Below are 19,800 nucleotides of genomic sequence, written 5' to 3'. Positions count from 1 at the left end.
ATTTCCACACTAATAACACAATCACCAAATTGAATGTTCCCACACTATTAATCTCACATTCCAACAATTCATTAGTTCTGTGTTTCCTAGGTTGTTTAATTCATTTAGCAATTCACAAGATAGGTACCACCATTGAGAGGAAGAAGGGCGTGGGAAATGAAGCAGTTCAAACTGGAATTAATTTTGTTTCCTGTAAACAAGAGTTAGTACCACAGAGGCACAATAGATTGTCAAGGAAAACAAGAGACGTGGGTACAGAGTCATCAGCCCGGCTTGGGTCACCTTGCTGGCTGTCGGGAATGGATTCTGGCTCAGGAGTCTACCTTCTTGTTAATAAAAATGGAACAGCAGGTGAGTAAACCATCCACCTTTTCCATTTCCAAATTGCTCACAGGGTTCAGTAGATGATCCTCCAGTCTCATGAACCTTTGCACTTTCTGGGTGCCCTTCTGGGGTTCGGTGCAGTAAGATGTGCCTTTTGTTAGGGATATTTAGATCTACACAGTTGGTGGCACAGTGAGACTTGGACATAACAATGGTCCCTCATTTGCTGCATGTTCTTGAGGGCCTTCTACACAGATTCACTGGACCCTATGCAATCAGGTTGGGTTCAGCTTTGCTGCAGAAACTCTTCAGATGCAAAGAATTGGCCACAGGGACTGTGGAGACAGTGTGGTCCTTAAAAGTATCAGCCAAGATTTCAGCGCCTAGCTGGTTTGTCCTTTCCAAAACGCCCACAGAAAATTCTCTGCCACCATCTAAGATTGCACTTTTGTCTTTTGTCTTCACGATGTTGACTTGAAGTTTCTCCATTGCCTCTTTCATCATGCCAATCTCCTTCCTGCGGCTGGGCGCCTCAGGGCAGGTGATGAGGGCTGTTGGCCAAGTCCTTCACTAACAGTAGTTGGGCAGGTTCTCGTAGGCCGTTGGCCGGAAGCTGCACCACCTGCAGCCCCAGCTTGCTGTCTAGCTGGGGCTGGCACTCGAAATCTATCTCTTCACCCTGGGAACACCTCAGCGTGTGGTGACACAGGGACTCAGACAGCACCCACACCACTGCGTGGGTGGCCTGGTCGAAGATGGCGGGGTGGCTGAGGCTGGTCATGGCTCACAGGGAGAGAGAGATTTGACCCAGCAGCCAGGTCCTCCTAAGGGCAGCATGCTTCCAGTCTGCAATCTGGCTGGCTGAGTATGCAAGCGCAGGGTGTGTGCGTGTGTGTGTGGGGGGGTGCTCCTCTTGACAGCCAATAAATGTGCTGCTGCAGGAACCCTGCCTACACCACTGAGCATGCCCAGACCTCGGGTTGCCGGCCCAGCACCTGTTGGCCTACTCCTGCGCTCTCAGCATCAGCAGCAATTCTGCCTGGATCAGCCAGTATGGATGAGGAGGTTAGAGATTTCCCACCTCTGATGCCCTCCCTGTCCCTAGGTGTCCTGATTTTTCTTATTCATCCATTTATTTGATTTTGGGGATTAGCTTTGTTTTTCATATTGTATCCTTAAAAAATGGTTTGATAACATAGCCAAGAATGAGATACAGTTAGAAATGATAGTTTTTACAGACTAGTAGTGAACAGCCCACTGAAAAAATTAATACCATTGAAAAGGATAAGATTAATTTGCCAGACAAAATTCAATCCATGTCAAATGGTGCTGAGAAGTTATCTGAAAGAATTCATATTGTTGAATTTGAATTTGACAATCAAAATCTGTTTTAAAAAAGTTATGATAGGTTAATGGATAGGGTATCTCTCTAGGAAGGCAATATGCACACCATCCAAATAATGACCAAGGATGAGCCGTTATCTTTACTGGACAAATTTCGTACCTTGCAATCATATGAGCAGAATAAGAACCAGAAGCTAAACGTATCAATGAGGGCACTAGAAATTTACACAGGACAGAAGATTTAGGTTTTACAAAAGACAGTGGTAAAAAGATTTGAATCAATTTGAGGAAATTATCGGAATTGATGAGCAGGGAGAGATGGTATAAGAACTGGATTTAGCCTCACCCGTATGTGTTCGAGTCAAGGATGACCTACCCAGAGTTCTAGATACTTATCCAGTAATCTCCTCTGAGAAGCCATCTAGTACTAAATAACCTAAAAGATTCAAAGAATGTAAATGGAAACCTACAGGCATGGGTGATCCAAAGGAAATTAAGCAAGCAATAGTATCTTATGGCTTACATTCACCATTTGTTAGGGAACTGGTGAAGACGTGGGTTTCAAGCAATAAGGCTACCCCACATGATTGACTTCAGTTAGTTTCAGCACTCCTTGAATTTGGACCACAGCTGCTATTGAAGTGCTATAGTGAGAAGAGGCAAAAAATTTAGAACAACAGGGAAAAACAAAAGGATTTGATCAAATTCTTGGCAAGGGCTATTACATGGATCCAAAGGACCATGATGTACACACCTTGTCCCTATGCCACACAGAAGCCTTAAATGCTTGGGACAGGATTCAAGAACTAGGAAAAAAATTGAGTCATATAACAGGATTAAACAGGGCCAGACAGAACCCTTTAGTGACTTTTTACAAAGTTTAACTAGGGCTGTACAGATAGGAGTAACAGTTCCAGAAGCTAAACAAGTACTTATTGAATCTCTGACTTTTGAAAATGCCAACTTAGAGTGCAAAAAGATACTTGGGCCTTTAAAGGTCAGATCAGCACCAATGGATGAATAGATCCTGCATACAATGAATGTTGAGACATTTGACTATAATATTGAGACTTGGATAGGAGAAACAATTTTCACTGGTATGAGGAGACACCAAAATGCCAAATGTTTTAATTGTGGTAGAATGGAACATTTGAGAAGGAACGGTAGGCAAGGAATTCCTAGAAACAATGTCTCCTCTGGGAATGGCAAAAATAAAAGGTCTCAATCTTCTGGACTATGTAGGAGATGTGGCAAAGGCTGACATTGGATCAATGAATGTAGGTCAACAAAAGACACACAAGGCAACCTGATACCATCGGGAAACTCCTTAGTGGGCTTCTCACAGGTCCCAATGTCAAATGTGGTCCAGTCATTCCCAGTCACTGTGGAGAACATGTCTCACCATGAAAATTAAAAAATCCAGTGCCTACTATAAAAAACCATACTGTTCTGGATGATGGAATAGACTTGGAGGATGAATCAAAAACTCTAGTAGGAAATAGGAAACATATATTTTGGCAGGTTTCTACAAATGATCAAAGACCAAAGCTAAGAGTGTATATAAATGACATTTGTAATTGAGGGACTACTGGACACAGGTGCAGATGTGACTATTATTACTCCAGAATCTTGGCATCTGAATTGGCCTCTTCAAGAAGCAGACGTTCAATTCTTAGGAATTGGAACACTATCTCAAGTGAAACAAAGCACAAGATGGGTTGAATGCATAGGGCCATAAGGACATAGAGGAAGATCAAGGCCATATGTAGCTGATATCACAGTGAATTTATGGAGTCATGAACTGCTGCAGTAATGGAATACCCAGATTAACATTCCTGAAGTCCCCAAAACTCATGTTTCTGGGAAGGATATTATAAGGTACTAAACAAAGGTCACCAGCCATTCAGGCTGTACAAGAATAAAAAGCAACTAGCAAACCTTCAGAGGTACTAAAGGCCCTACCTTTAAAATGGTTAACTGAAAAATCAATATGGGTTAAACAGTAGCCTTTAACAGAAGAGAAACTGCAGGCTTTAGAAACAGCTGGTACAGAAGCAACTAGATGTTCACCATATTGAAGAATCAACTAGCCCTTGGAATTCTCCTGTATTTGTTGTTAGAAAAAAAATCTGGAAAATGGAGAATGGTGTCAGATCTAAGAGCTCTATGGACCCACTACAATCTGGAATTCCTTTGCCTTCTCTATTATCAAAAGGATAACCTCTTATAGTTATTGATTTAAAAGATTGTTTTTTTTCATTATACCTTTACAAGAAATTAAATTAAATTAGTGCCTTTTACTGCTGAAAAATTAAAAAAATATGAAAAGACAATGAACTCTGGCAAAGGGCTTGGGCTCATTTTTTAGGAGAGGTTAATAGCAATTATCCCAAAAGCGATAAAATTAATCTTATAAAGAGAACTACTTGGATTCTTCCCCAGATTGTACATGACACACCAATAACTGGAGCCCATACATTTTATACTGATGCAAATAAATCTTACATATTAAGAAAATGAAACAATTTTCTGCTTATTATAACATAAAGTATATAACAGGTATGCCAAACAATTCTACAGGTCAGGCAGTTATAGAAAGATTAAATCGAACTATAAAGGATATAAAGGATATGTTAAACAAACAGAAAGGGATGGAAAATACCCCCAGAAATACATTGCATAATGCTTTATTACCCTTGAATTTTCTCAATGCTAATGAGAAAGGAACAATGGCAGGAGAAAGAGAGAGAGAGAGAGAGAGAGAGAGAGAGAGAGAGAGAGAGAGAGAGAAGAGAGAGAGAGAGAGAGAGAGAGAGAGAGAGAGAGAGAAACAATGGATAATAGTAAAAACTTCTGAATTAAACCAGCTTGTATATCTTAAGCATTTGTTGACCTCACAATGGAAACCAGGAGATGTGCTATGTTGGGGAAGGGGTTTTGCTCTTGTTTCCACAGGAGAAGAAAAGCTATGGATAACATCAAAATTAATAAAGATTCAATTTGAAAAGGAGAAACCTCTTGAGACAGAAATGACAGCTCACCCACAGAGGTGACACTCAAGCAGGTGGTAAGAAAGCCTCATAAGGATTGAGGCAGGCTCCTGTTCTTGACTTTGCAGGATAACACTCTCCAAAAAGTCAAGAGATCCTGAATGTTTAGATGCCTAAAGAGGAAAGAATAACTGTCCAGAAAGGATCACCAAGCAAAGAGAAGTATGACTTATGTGGACAGGTCATCTGCAGGGTAAAATTTCATTTTCTGTACATATATATTTATATCTAGTAACCAGTAGAATAATAGACTCACTTAAAAACCAAAGCTGGCTTTGATGTTGGACAATGGCTATCCTTCTCTAAATCCAAGCATGTTGTTAAAAGAAAAATTCAGAGTTTCTGTCTCATGTCAGGAGCCATGTGGTATGGGACAGAAAGAAGAAAGATTTTAGGAAAAATTTTACTTTTCTCCATACCTATTTTTGTCTATATTACATCTTTCATTGAATATATGTCTATATGAATAATGTTTAAGTTTTCCATAATGAACAATAGATTTTCCTTCAGTAATCTTTGAAGTTTCCATAAAGAGGGGGCCCGACAACAATGACTCTGCCTGGTTGATATGATGTCATGATACTGAGAGCACTACTATAAGACCAGTTTTGGGTACCAGCTGCTCAAGAAGATTCCAACTTGGTTAGCTGAAATGATGCACCTTCTTACAATGTTCTGGCCAAAACTCCAAATAAGAATTACAGAAAACTCCATAGATTACTCAGAGACTATTTGCAAATATTACCAGACAGTAATCTTGGAACTTAACCATCATTTTACTTTCATAGGATCCCATAGAAAGAACATCACCCCCATGAGAGCTGGAAGTAATTTTAAAGATGACGGCTCTTCTCCCAACAAAGTTTGTCCTTAGGGTTAGGGATATCAATTAGTGGTTGATTATAACTGGTATAGGGTTCGGGGTTGAGGTGAAAATTTTGTAGGTTCAGGAATCTCGCCAAAAAAGGGGGGGGGGAAATTGAATGGGATAACAGATAGATTAATATCCAGACAGTGGACAGTTGCTGAGGGAGGACGTTTTTATTTTGTTGTTTTGTTTCATTTTGTCTTTGAGGATGTGGCCACCTGGAGAGTTACCCATGATCCCAGGGATGGCCCTACACCCATATGGCTATAGGCAGTACTAACTGGACTTAACTGGTTGTTCTAGTTTGCCTTCTATTGTCGTGATAACATAGGGTGACCAAAAATAACTAGGGGAGGAAAGGGTTTGTTTGAATTACACATTCCAGTCACAGTCCATCATGAAGGGAAGCCAGCAGGAATTCAAAGGCGGAATCTGGAAGCAGGAACTGAAAGGGAAGCTATGGAGGAACTTACGAGTTTGCACGACTGACTTTCTTATACAACCCAGGCCCACCTTCCCAGGGGTAGCACTGCCCACATCAATCATAAATCAGGAAAATACCACCACAGACATGCCTTCAGGTCAATCAGATGGAACCATTTTCTCGGTTGATGTCCTCCCGTCCCAGATGACCTGGCTTGTGTCAAGCTGACAAAAAACTAACCAGCCCATGGGTTATTAAAAATAGGTCATAAAACTCAGAGGGAGCATACTGGGGGCATATGGGAAAAGTTGGACGGGGGGATGAGATTAAATATGATTAGACCTGGGTGTATACATGCATGAAATTCTCAGAAATAAAGAAAAAAATTCAAAATCCTCCTAGTGGTATGTTAAGGTAGATTGTGAGAGAGATCCCTTCAGAATGCAGGCAACAAGCAGAGATGCTGTCTGAAGAGATCGGTAAATGAAGAAATGAAGTAAGTCTGTAGATCAGTAAATGAAGAAGTCTGACTAAATCAGTAATAAGACTAAATATGAGGGCAGGTGAGATGATCAAACAGGTAAGGGACGTGTCATAAATCCCAGTGACCTGAGTTTACTCCCTGGGAACCGGAACAGGCCTCCAGACCTTAGCACAATTGACTCCAGGGTGGAAGTGCCATTCAGACTATAAAACCCAGCATGTAGACAGCAGTGAGTAGACCAGGCTGGCCTCAAACTCAGAGATCTGCCTGCCTCTGCCTCTACCGGGGTTGAAGGTGTGCGTCACAATACCTGACCTGCCAGTCAGCTTCGCATTACCCCATTTCCCAGCACTTTATACAACCTGCCCAGAGTAATAACATCCTCCTTCCCAGTCACTATCCACACACACCAACGGGTCTTTGTTGGTTTCTTCTCAATGTTTTATTTTTCAAAATATACAATTTATTTACATCTTTATTTCACAACTGCAGTTTTGTATATTTATCTCAAAATCTCTAGGTAGCTTCACCGTAAACAGTACAAATCATAGGACCAGTCACACTGCTTCTCTTTAGTCTTTGCACCCATTGGGTTTTTGATAATTTTCAAGTAGTTATGGCTTGTGGGTAAGAAAGGAACAAAGAGGAAGGCAAGATGATTTTTTTTCTTTATATAAGCTCAACACACAGGATTAGAAAGGGCCATCTGACCCAGCTACTTCATTTGGAGTCAGATTAAGAATATTTATGTAATTTATAAATAAGACTTTAGGAGCAGGGAGGGCTCTGGTTACAAGAACCGTCTCAGGGCGGGGAAGGCAATAAGGCACCACGTGAAAGCCCCTTCTTGGCTTCAGGAGGCACTGCTGGGAGGGTCCTGAGTTGGAGCAGGCACCCACCTGTGTAGGTGGAAGCCAAGAATGGCCAAGGCTGGGTTGGGGCTCTCACCAATGCAGAGACCTCTCCAGCCTCTTTTGGGGAGCAGTTTTGTGGTTTGGGGGCATAGGAGAGATGGAGAAAGCAGCTGTTGATTCCCAAAGATGAGGGGCTCCTGTCCGCCTCGCAATGGATGCCAGCCACCCTCGGGCTTTTTGCCCAGGTAGATGAGTGCCGATTACTTCCACTGAGGCAGCTGGTAGTAGAGCTGGCATCTGGGGTTGGCAGGGCCCAGAGTGGCTGTCCTGGGGTCTGGGAGTGGCCCGTGGGAGGCATCGTGCTGTCCTTTCTTGGGATAGCCCTTCATTCACTTCTGAACCACCAAACTCTCTCAAGAGAGGGCAGGAGAGTAAGATGTGGCCACAGGCCTGCACGCCATGCTTCTGCGGTGACACTGGTCCTCTGCTGCATAGGGAAGCTCCCAGGGAGCCCAGGGTTCTAAGGCACAGGTGGGGTCAGTTTCCTTCATGCCCCTTGGGGCCATTGTCTGGACCCTGAGTCAGTACTGAGGGCTGAAGCTTAGGTAGGAATGCCATTGGGGCATTCTAATTCTCTGAGAATGAGCCAGTCCCCAAGGGCCACTTGACTATCGAGAGGATGCTATCCTCACACAGTAAGCCAAAAGGGACGTCCTGCCTTAAGGTCTCCACCAAGCTCCAGGGCTAGACACAGCCCATCCTGCCTGGCCAAGCTGATCTCGGTAGGGTCTGAATGGAGGCGGGGGTGGGACAGGGTGTAGGGGCCGGGGCTAGACTGAGGGCAGAGTAGAGGGTCTGGCGGTTGTCACTGCATCTTCGGGTGGGATTCCTCTGGTATGAGGGTGTGGAAAAAGTAATCCCACAATTTAGTACTGATGCCAAACCCTGCAGAGGGAGACAAATGGGGCAGAAGATCAGGTGTTGACGGAAGAGCAGAAAGAAATTTACTTGTAGAACTAGCGAAAATTTCAGTATCTGTCCCTGCCGGCCTTTCCAAGGGCCAAACACCTGTGTCGCTAGTGTTCCCCAAGATACAGTTGGTATAACCCCAGATTCCTTATGTGGCTTGAGCCCCTGGGTGGGCCTGGCCCTACCTGTGTCCCCCCACATTGCTCTCCTTCAGTTTCTCCCTCTTCCTTGCAAGGTCAAGTTCATTCCTGCCTCGGGGTGTTGTTCCTGGAATTGCCACTTCCTAGATATCAGACATGGCCTTCTTTTCATCTGGGTCTCAGCTCTAGTGACATCTGCAGTGACCTGTTCCTCGAATTTCTTTATCTAGGGCTTTACACACCAGCATGGTAGTCACAATGAACACTGGGCTACTGAGTGCTGGGAGTGTGGCTAGGGCTTCAGATGAACTGATTGATGATTTCATTCAATTCAAATTAAGTTTTGATGTGAACACATATATTTGACACAGTTACTGAAACATTCAGAAGTATGTTTGGAACAACTTATATCTGTGAATCTGTCTTTTTAACTATAGATTTTATTGAAAAAACATAGATATAGATCAAGTATTTCTGATAAAATTTAGCATATGAATTGAGATGTTCTCTCTACAAAATAAATAGTATAATGGAATGAAAGAGTTCATTAATGATTTTTATGTTAATTACGAGATGATAATACTTTGGTTATGCTGGTTAAATATATCATGATATTTCCTTTTATCTTCTTTTTTTTTAAGACAGAGTCTTAAGATATAGCTCTGACGAGCCTAAAACTCCCTATGTAGACCAGGTTGACCTCAAACTCACAGAGATCTGTCTGCCTTAGTCTCCAGAGTGTTGAGTTTAACCTAGGTTTTACCACACCTAGCCCAATGCTTTCTGGCTTTATTTTCTTTATGACACTTATCACTGTCTGAGATAATCTTTGCCATGTATTGATTTCTGAGTTTGCTCCTCTCTGCATAGCTGACTACACAAATGAGAGCTCTGTATATGTCATCTCCTGAATGGAGCTTTTAGTTGGGGCAGAAACTGCCAAATAAGTCAATAAACAACAATAAAGCCCGGGAGGCTCAGTCTTACCTGATTTCTGGTATTCGAAGTGATGCTTGACATGGTGGGCCTTCATGTTGTACAGGTAGGAGCCCTTGTGTGGTGAGCCAAAGTGCAGGTAGTAATGGGTCATGTCATAGAACACATAGCCCAGGAGACCCCCTGCAAAGACGATGCCTGCCACGGCCTCAGGCAGGATGAGCCGCAGGAACACATAGAAGAAGGCAATCACCAGAGAGGCTGGCACTGGGGGGAAGACCAGGCGGGAGCCATCAAAGGGTGCCTGTGGGCAGAGAGGTGTGGGTATCAGAGGCAGCCCAAGACTGATGGCCTATTTGTGGTCACGGTATGTCAAAGTGCGGATGCTCCTCGTGGAGTGCAGCAGTCCAGTGTTCCAATGAGGGGACAGTGACCTGTTCTGGGAAGGCTTGGTATCCTTGCAACTTTGGGATAGGTAGGTCAACAAGCCTGAAGGACCCAAAGAAAGTGTCCTTCTCCTTGTTTCCTAGCCAGACTGACCCTTGAAAAACTGCCCAAGGACACCCATGCTCCTGGGACCACTTACTAGCAGGAGTCCTGACCTCTTACACCAAGCCCTTTGCATAGGGGCTTCCTGGAAACTGAACCCTGGTGTTGTATGGGAGAGCCGCATACCAGCAGCCTGGGTTAATACAGTTCGTAGTGAGAGGATCCTGGAAGTTGAATAGGATGCTCCCCCTCCTCATTTCTCAATTGGAAGCTTTTTTGAGGAAGGTTTACAGTGAGCCAGAGAATCAGAGCCTAAGCCTTTGGCCCTTGACTCTCAAAGGAAGAGGGAGGGTTACTCAGTTCCTTGGTGTCCCCCAGTGTTAGTTTCCACCGTGGGATAGGAGCACAGGAGACCGTCTTCAGTAGATACCCTTCCAGGGGCGAGGGCTCTTGTCTTTTGTTCACTGAGATCTAGTACCATACCTAGAGTGTTCAAAGAACATTACTGGGTGAATGAATGAGTTGTAAGCATTAAAGATGATGAATTTGGGTGAAGCATAGAATCTAGTGTCAATCAACGTGGTGCGTGCACAAACCTAGAGTATCACACGCACGTCGTCCCTGCCTGGCTCAGATGAGAATGCCCAACCTACTCAGACCCCTGGAAAATCTCAAATATCCTCCATTTCCACCACTCCAAGCCCAGAACCGGGTTCTCAGGAAGACTCCTGGGAGCTGGCGATAGCTGCAAGGCTTCCTGCAGCTGGCTACATGTGCGGGGGGGCCTGGGGCAGGAACCCACACTGCTCACCTTGTGGTGCTGGCCGTGCATGACAAAGTGCAGCATAATGAGGTAATGGCTGTCGCTGGGGGGCTTCATATGGAACAGGAACCGGTGGATGAGGTACTCCACGAGGGTCCAGGAGACCATGCCCAGCACAAACAGGCCTGGGAACATGGACTTGGGCACCGCCACGGAATAATCTGCAGTGGAGCCAGAGAGATGCTCAGGGTGGGTGGATGCCATGTACACCTGTGCCTGGTGGCTCTGGAGACCCTGCCTCACCAGGGCTAACTCGGGTGTTGTTGCCCTCTGTCTAGTAACTATGGGCAAGTCACACTGAAAAGCCCTGTGATAAACTGGGAAGGAGGCTGTGAGGATCTGTAGTGCCCCCCACCCCCCCTGGGAAGATTCTTTACTAGAGTGATGAGGTTATTGGTCAGAGAGCCAATGTTTTCCTAATGAGGACTCTAGGAGGCACAGCTCTGGCTGAGTGCTGGATCTCTGCCTAGAAGGGTGACTCAGTGGCATGGGGCAAGGGAAGGAGACCATCTTGAGAGAGCCATCAGAGCCAGCAGTCACTGATAGAAAAATGAACAATTGGGGACCATATATATGTGAGCAGGTGGGCAGGAAGACCAGGAAAGTCTAAATAAAGAGATGTCAATAGACTTGAAATCACAGTATCCGAGGAAAATGATCAGTCTGGATGGAGGCGGGAAGTATGTGCAGGTATAGCTATCTGTGTCTGCATGGAGGAGGGAAGGCTGTGCAGGTATAGTTACCTGTATCTGGATGGAGGCGGGAAGGCTGTGCAGGTATAGTTATCTGTGTTTGGATGGAGGTGGGAAGGCTATACAGGTACAGTTACCTATGTCTGGATGGAGGTGGGAAGGCTATACAGGTATAGTTACCTATGTCTGGATGGAGGTGGGAAGGCTGTGCAAATATCTTCAAGGTCAAAGCCCTTGAGATCCAGTCCTCTGATGATATCCCTGTTTTTACTCTTTGATGTTATTCTTGTTTTCATTTTGATCTCTAGATTTCAACTCTAGTCCTTCTGCTCCTATCTAGTTCCCTCCATTTCTATTTATCTTCTTGGTTTTACCCTTTGTGATAGTTAATTTTCATTGCCAATTTGTCTGGATTTAACATCTCCATGAAAACATGGAAACACATCTCTGTGTGTTTCAATGAGGGTGTTTCCAGAAACATTTAATCTGAACAGGGAAGAACTATCCTGAATGTGGATCACAGTGTCTGCTGGACTGGGGTCCTAGACTTGAATAAAAAGACAGAAGTGCTGGGCAGTAGTGGCACATACCATTCATCCCAGCACTTGGGAATCTGAGGCAGGTGGATCTCTGTGAGTTTGAGGCCAGCCTAGTCTACAGAGCAAGTTCCAGGACAGGCTCCAAAGTTACATAGAGAAACCCTGTCTCAAAAAATCAGAAGGAGGAGGAGGAGGAAGAGGAAGAGGAGGAGGAGAAGGAGGAGGAGAAAGAGGAGAAGAAAGAGAAGGGGAAGAAGAAGAAGAAGGAGAAGAAGGAGGAGAAATAGGAGGAGAAGATGAAGATAAAATAGAAGAAGAAGAAGAAGAAGAAGAAGAAGAAGAAGAAGAAGAAGAAGAGGAAGAGGAAGAGGAAGAGGAAGAGGAAGAGGAAGAGGAAGAGGAAGAAGAAGAAGAAGAAGGGGAAGAAGAAGAAGAAGGGGAAGGGGAAGAAGGAGAAGAAGGAGGAGAAAGAGGAGGAGAAGATGAAGATAAAATAGAAGAAGAAGAAGAAGAAGAAGAAGAAGAAGAAGAAGAAGAAGAAGAAGAAGAAGAGAAGGAGGAGGAGGAGAAGGAGAAGGAGAAGAAGAAGAAGAAGAAGAAGAAGAAGAAGAAGAAGAAGAAGAAGAAGAAGAAGAAGAAGAAGAAGAAGAAGCAGCAGCAGCAGCAGCTCATTGACCAACTGAGTGGTGTTCTGCCACCCAGACTTCCCAGCATCGATGGACTAGCCTCAAACTGGGAGCCAAGCTAAACCCGTACTTCAAGTTGCTTTTGTTAGGCATTTTGTCATGGTAATAAAAACTTATACATCCCCCTTCCTCACAAGCTATACTTTCTCTCTTTAAAAAATAGTCTTATTAAGATACCATTCTTAAGATGAGCATAGTGGTACATGCCTGTAATTCCAGTAATTAGGAGGCTGAGGTAGAAGGGTCATTAGTTCAAAACCAGTCTGTGGAGAGCCTGTATATATATGTAAAGGTAAAGATATAGCCCAGTTGTTTTTAGCTAATTTTGAGTTGTGTACCCATCATCATTCAAGAGATGGGACTGGATGTCCCTTCTCAGGCTCTACTGTGGAAACTGCGCCTGTCTTTCCAAACTCCCTGCTTCATAACTGATTTTAGTCTAGGCCGGCAGCCCCCAGATCTACACTTCCATCACACCTTTGGCTGGCCACGTGCTACCACGTGTCTTCACACGGTGTACCTAGGACTCCAGAGCTAACCCTTCCCAAATGAAACTAACTTCCTTTCCTTTGGGCCCCACCCCTCCAGGCTACTCATTGGGGCTTCTCCTCTGGGGACACCCACATTTTACCAAAGCCTTCAGTTATTTTCCTCCCCAACACCCAGAAGTTTACCAAGGCCTGTCACCTCCACCCTCTTCAAATCTCTTCGGCAAAGTGAAAGAAGCCAGAAGCAAGGATCACAGAGTACCTGGTCCCATTTATGTGAAAGTTCAGAACAAGTCCATTTGTGGACACAGAGAGCAGAGCGGCAGACACTGTGGGGAGGAGGATGGAGAATAGGGGGCAACTGCCCATCCGCTCTGAGATTCCTTCTGAGGCGACGAGAGGGCTTGAGACTAGATAGAGGTGTACTAAAGGCCACTATGCTAGCCAAGCTAAAATGGTTAATTTTATGATATGTGAATCTCACCCCCATTTGCATTTTGTTTTTTTGCTTATTTATTATAGAGGTGGCCTCCACATAGGCATATGGCTGAAGCAATGCTGTGTGGGGAAGAGGAATATACAGTTTTTCTTGACAATGTCTTGCGCCACCATGCACAATCTGTTACTTAAATCCATTTGTCTGTCTATCTGCTCAACCATCTCAGTTCACTATTTTTCTTTCTAGATATTTATTTTTAAGTGTGTGTGTGGGGGGCAGGTGCTCAAGAAGATTAGAGGTATGTGATCTCCTAGAGCTGGAATTATAGAAAGTTAATTACAGCTGCCTGACACGGGTGCTGGGAATTGAACTCAAGTCCTCTGCAAGAGCAGCACATACTCTTCAGCTGCTGGGCCATCTCTCCAACCCCAGTTCACTGTTCTGACACCCACTGCCTTATCACAAATTAGCCCCCAGGGCAGTATCAGGCCTCCATTCCTGCTTCTATACCTTGTTAAACCATTCTGTGATACCTCATGGCCTCTACACAAAGTCTAGTCCTGCCAAACACAACAACATTCCATGTCCTTTAAGTCTTGATCTTCCAGCCATATCACCTGTACAGGGGCCAAATCTAGCCGCTAGTGGCTCCCACACACACAGATTTGCTGATGCTCTCTTCCCTGGACTCCCTCCACCTTTCTTGTCCCTGGGGATCCAATCCACGTGTCCCTGACATCTGTCTTCACCCACTCTGGCTGGCTTGTGCAGCTTGCTCTGCCCTAAAGCACTAGGTACTGTGATATCATTTGATTCTTTGCCCCCAACTTGGAGATAAGGTTTTCTATGAGTAAGATCTTATTTTTAATTTTTTAAAATTTGTTTTAAAGATGTATTTATTATGTATACAGTATTCTGCCTACATGTATGTCTGTACACCAGAAGAGGGCACCAGATCTCATTACATATGGTTGTGAGTCACCATGTGGTTTCTGGGACTTGAACTCAGGACATCTGGAAGAGCAGCCAACAGCCAGTGCTCTTAACTTCTAAGCCATCTCTCCAGCCCTGAGTAAGGTCTTTTTTAATGTGTCCAGTGCTTAACACAGAAGGCTCCCAGCCACTTATCAGGAGAGAAACAGCAGAGAACCCATCACTGGAAGTTTGTTCCTGGGTGAAATTTGATCTGTGCCACCCTATGCGCTGACTGTGCTCAGAGGGAGACAGCTTTGAGAGGGACCTCTGAAGGGCCCAGGTGATCTGCACACTGTAGGCAGGCCCAGGACCAATGGGTATGGGGGCTGCTGTGAAAGGGAGAAAGCCTGAGCAGGTTGGAAGCAGGAGTGACCACCAGATTTTTGACCAGAGTCAGACAAGACCTCATTTTGACAAATGGCTCCAAGTGAATTTCTAGGTGCCTGGTAATTACCCTTCATCTGGGAGCGAACAAGAGATGCAGCTACAGTTTAGTCCCATATGCTCCATTCCTCTCTAAAATTCTGTCTCTCCTGAGCTTACACTCCGGCACTCTAGTATTTATTCCTGGGCATCACTTGTCTGGTAGCAGCAATGGAACCCCACTGAGTGTCCCTTTGCCTTGCTTTGTGAGCTCTTATTTGCGTGTGACTTGTGCCTTGCATGGTGACCTGCAGGATGAGGAATGCATGAGGCAATGCGTCTCCCATGCCACTGTTGCTGGCACTGGGGCCTCAGCTTACTAGCCTGCCACACTGGACCTTTATCACACAGACACATTTTAGCTGTCTGCAGAGGTCTGTGGTGCTGTGGAGCCCTCAAATCACGGTCCCTGCCATCGAGAACAGCCCTCTCCTATAGGTCAAGCCTCCTCCCGCCTCCTCACCCCAGCATTACCCAGTCTGCCCATCCGGCCGGAGCTGGTACTGAGTGGCATCTCTGGAGGAATCCAGCAGAGGGACCCGGGCCAAAGCTTTAGCGTCCCCTTCCCCCTCTGGCCACCAGCCTTGGCGGCCCTGCCACTGTTGGTAATTGTTAGGGGAGTGCTGGGCAGACAGTGGGCAATTCAGTGAGCAGGCCTCTGAGCAACAAGCCCTGTGCTGTGCCTGAGCTATTCAGCGTGGGCCGAAAAGGGTAACTGTGGCTAGTGGGATATGCACGGTAACCCTCTGGGCTCTGGGCTTGGGTGCGGGGGCACTTTCCACACTGTGCTCATTCCCCACCCTATCCTGGGTGAGGCAGATAAACTGAGGGCCCCAGGACTGTGGGAGGCTCTTGACTTGCTGTCCTCAGGGGATGTAGGAAGAAGAGAAGCCTCTGTGTGTGGAGGAAGGAAATAGTTTGGTGTCACGTCAGGAACAAACTATGATCAGGCAAGGGAAGCAGCGATACCCCCAGACAATATCCTAAGGTTCCCAGGTAGATACTTGGGCAGGAGAAGAGGCATGTGCCTGGAGACCGAGGTAAACAGAGAGTCTGTGAGCCCAGAGGGCAGAGCAACCCTATGACCCTGAATGACTCATTTACCTTTCCCAGGCTCTACTTTGTGTGTTCATTTGTGTGTGCGAATGCACATGTGTCTGCAGTTATGTGTGCATGCTTGTACAGATCTGAGGACAGTCCACTTTGATTTTTGAGACAGGGTCTCTCACTGGAACTTGAGGCTGGCCAATTAGGCTGCAGTAGCTGGCCAGTGAAGCCTGGGAACCCATCTGTCTCTGTCTCCTGAGTTGGGGGATTACAAGTGCTCACTCCCAAGCCTGGATGTTTATATAGATTCTGGGGACAAACTCAGATCCTCATGCTTGTGAAGCAACCACTTCACCAACGAGTTATCTCCTAGTCCCTCCTCTCAAAAAATCTTGGAAGATAAATCTGGAAGATAAGCATGCACCTAACCATGTACTATGTGATGTTTTGACACATGTGTACCTTTGGGAGTAACTGTCTCCTCAACTCTGAGAGGGCATAGCAAGTGCTTTTTCCATGGGGCTGCTGAGAGGAGTCTCAGAAAAATACATGGTCTGGTACATACTACACACTAAGTAGAGGGGATCAAGTGTCACTGCCAGGCTCAGCTTCTGTTGTTTGGCCCTTAGCTTTGAAGATGGTCTATGGTGTTTCAATATCTTTCTCCCAAGTTCTCCATCAGTCTGTGATGTGAACATGGGTTCATCGGCATGCAGCTGTGCCACTTGATAATACTGATTCCATCTGTCTGTCTGTCTGTCTATCTATCTATCTATCTATCTACCTCTCTACTTCTCTACTATCTATCTATCTACCTCTCTACTTCTCTACTATCTATCTATCTATCTATCTACCTACCTCTCTTCTTCTCTTCTATCTATCTATCTATCTATCTATCTATCTATTGTCTTTTGAGATAGAGACTCATTATATAGCCTTGGTTAGCCTTGGCTAGCCTTGGACATGCTATGGTAAATGAGTCTGGCCTCCAGCTTACAGTAAGTAATTCCCTTGCCCTTGTTCTGGAAGCATTAGGATTACACGTGTGCACCACCGTGCCTGGCCTTCATTTAGTCTCTGAGTGAGGAATTCTAGGTTGTGCATTCTCTGTTTCTTGAATTGAGACAGGGCCTTATATGCAGCCCTGGCTGCCCTGGGCCTGCTAATGTATATAAGGATAGCCTCAACTTGTAATGATCTTCCTGTCTCCGCCTCCCAAGGCTGACACTCCTGGTGGGGGGAGGGTGCCATACCTGGCACATTCTCTGTTCTTAATCTCAGTGAGACGTTCCCTTCCTGCTGTGACACTTGACGATAGGATGACTTTTGTGATACTAACTTTTGTATCCATGGGGTTGGGGAGGACAATTTGTTCTACGCTAAACCCCACTTGGAAGTATTTGTGACGAGGTTTTCTATGCCCATAGAAACTTCAGAACACAGAGAACACAGTTTCCTGCCCTCAAGACCCACAGAGACAAGTCAGCAAGAAGGCAGTTGTTGTTACCTGTCGTGAATGACGCGAAGAGTCGGATGTTGTCCTGGCTGAGGGTTCGGTAGTAGGACCAGCTCAGGTACAGCACCAGGGGCACCCAGATGATGGGGACACTGTACCTGCAGGAGGGCCATCAGGGTGAGAGAGAGAGACGCATGGAAGGAGGGGGAACAACAGGGTCCAGCTTCTCTGAGGCTCACATTTTAGCTACAGTGGGAACAAGGAGATACCAAAGCACACGCAGAAAGCCATGGAGAGCTGTGGTCAAAGGCACAATGGTGGGAGGAGCAGGGGACAGGAAAGAGAGGCTGTGAGTCCATTCCTCCCCCCTTTGGTTTTAAGAGACAGGATTTCTTTACATAGCTCTGGCTATCCTGGAATTTGCTCTGTAGACCAGGCTGGCCTCAGCTCACAGAGATCCACCCGTCTCTGCCTCTCGAGCGCTGGGATTAAAGGCATGTGCCACCACCGCCCAGCCTGGCTCTGTCTCTTGAGATGAGTCATGGGCAGAAAAGAACTATGGGGTACATGGTGACTGACTCTGGACAGCTATATAGACACTGTCTTCTTGGGGTAGAGGGAACTAATTGCAGGGAAATTGTTGACACATGCATTAAAGGCTTCTAACCCTGCACAGGAGTCTGGAAAAGAGCAGGCACAGGCACATGGTAGGGTGTCACCCAGATAGTGGATAAAACGTATGCAGGAATTTATTATGGCTACAACTTGTCCCCCTTCCTCCAAATTTACAGTATAGCCTTTATTTTAAGGAGGGCTCAGTGTTCCCTCCCCTTCTATATTTTACTGGTGCTCCCAGCAGAGAGGCCCATCTCAGATCCTGCACAGTGCTCACCAGACAGTCTTGGATAAAGCCTCGATGAGGTCAGAGTGGAAGAGGCGAATGGGCCTGGCCACTGGCTGGTGAACCCACTCATCATACTTCTCTCCCAAGTGGCCCACCTGCCACAGGAGAGGCTTCTGCCAGTCCACCAGGTCCTGCAAGAGACAAATTGGACCTTTGGTCCTCGTACTTCTGATATCCATTTCCACATCTCTTGGTTATAGCTTCCTATTTCCTAGCACCATCTCAGCTCATGTGGTGTGTGTGGAGCCACATACACAGTCGTTTTGGGAGAGGGAAATCCAGATCTAACTACACTGTCTCTTTAAGCCCCTGGATGGGGGATCCAGATCAGGCCCATGACCTAAGCTTGCTTGAACCAAGAGCCATCAGATATCTGTTCCTCCCACTGGAGTTGCTAAGTTGGTGAAGTCTGGAGTTGCCGGCAGAGCTCAGCTAATGACCCAGACAGCATAGAGTATGGCCAAGCCAAGAGCTAGATAGGTCGAAGCCTGGTGGCGATGTCTAAGGGCCCATGCTGACTCTACAAACAAGAACCAATATATTCTGCATCATCAGGAGCTGCATCATAAATAGAGGCCCCCACTCCTCCACTGTAGACTTTCTTCTTGATGTTGGTCTCAATTCACTCAATCATCTATTCAAGTAATTATTAATTCAATAATTTGCTTTACATTTGATTTTTGTGTATTTTGATGATTGCAAGTGTGCATATAGGTGTGCCAGGTGCTGGAAAGAATCAGCAGGTGTGCAGGAGACCCCTTTTGTTTCACACAGATGAATACTTAGAGTTGAGACTCTGGGGTCAGTGATGAGTTCAAATCCTGGCCCTACCACTCACTTTGGGGGAAATTATTTGAACTTTCTGAAACCCAGTTCCCTCAGCTATAAAACAGATGATAACAATATCAGTGGAAGGTATTCTCCAGGGTGAAGCATACTGAGCGAGACAGTTTAGTGCTGATTCAAGGATGCCACGATTCAGAGGCAAGAGGACTGTCACAAATGCCCAGATCTAGGGTAAGCAAGTAAGACTTTGAACATGATGTGGGGTTTATTCGTCAACATGGAAGGTTTGGCTGGCTGGGTGGAGGGTAACTTCAGGGAATATGGGTACAGATGTGGAGTTGGAAACAACTGTGGTCCATGTTACAGAGCAGTTCCTGGCCACTGCTCTGTGGACTGCAGAAAGAAATTTGCTGAGGGCTTAATAGGACACCCTGTTCAGGTCCAGGAATGGTGATTCATGTGCCAGGCCAGCTGTCCCCAGACACATATTACACAAACCTCAGCAGCACTTGTACGCTCACCCCCCAAGGAAAATTTTGCTCAGGAGCCCTATTTATTTTCAAATTTAAGGATTTATTTATTTTATTTTTATGCATGTTAGTGTTAGTCTGCATGTGTGTGTATGTGTGCACATGTACGTGTGCATGCATGCATGCATGC

General features: G+C 45.6%; 1 protein-coding gene and 1 pseudogene across 1 annotated transcript in view; both read right to left on the bottom strand.

Moving 5' to 3' along the window:
• Positions 1-311: 311 nt before the first annotated feature.
• LOC125402320 (N(G),N(G)-dimethylarginine dimethylaminohydrolase 1 pseudogene) lies at positions 312-1,105 on the bottom strand (annotated as a pseudogene).
• A 5,808-nt stretch (positions 1,106-6,913) lies between these two features.
• Positions 6,914-19,800, bottom strand: part of Fa2h (fatty acid 2-hydroxylase) — a 57,333-nt gene continuing 44,446 nt past the window's right edge. Inside the window, exons 3-7 of the mRNA XM_085681716.2 lie at positions 18,343-18,485; positions 17,502-17,608; positions 10,694-10,866; positions 9,445-9,697; positions 6,914-8,293 (exon numbers count right to left, since the gene is read on the bottom strand). Of these exons, the coding sequence (XP_085537842.1) occupies positions 8,214-8,293; positions 9,445-9,697; positions 10,694-10,866; positions 17,502-17,608; positions 18,343-18,485 (756 nt within the window). The 3' untranslated portion in view covers positions 6,914-8,213. The remainder of the gene's footprint in view (positions 8,294-9,444; positions 9,698-10,693; positions 10,867-17,501; positions 17,609-18,342; positions 18,486-19,800) is intronic.

Source organism: Myodes glareolus, chromosome 22, assembly GCF_982192425.1.
Source record: "Myodes glareolus chromosome 22, mMyoGla1.1, whole genome shotgun sequence".
Classification (NCBI taxonomy): domain Eukaryota; kingdom Metazoa; phylum Chordata; class Mammalia; order Rodentia; family Cricetidae; genus Myodes; species Myodes glareolus.
Note: the sequence above shows the minus strand (reverse complement) of the source record. Positions and strands in the feature narration are given on the sequence as shown.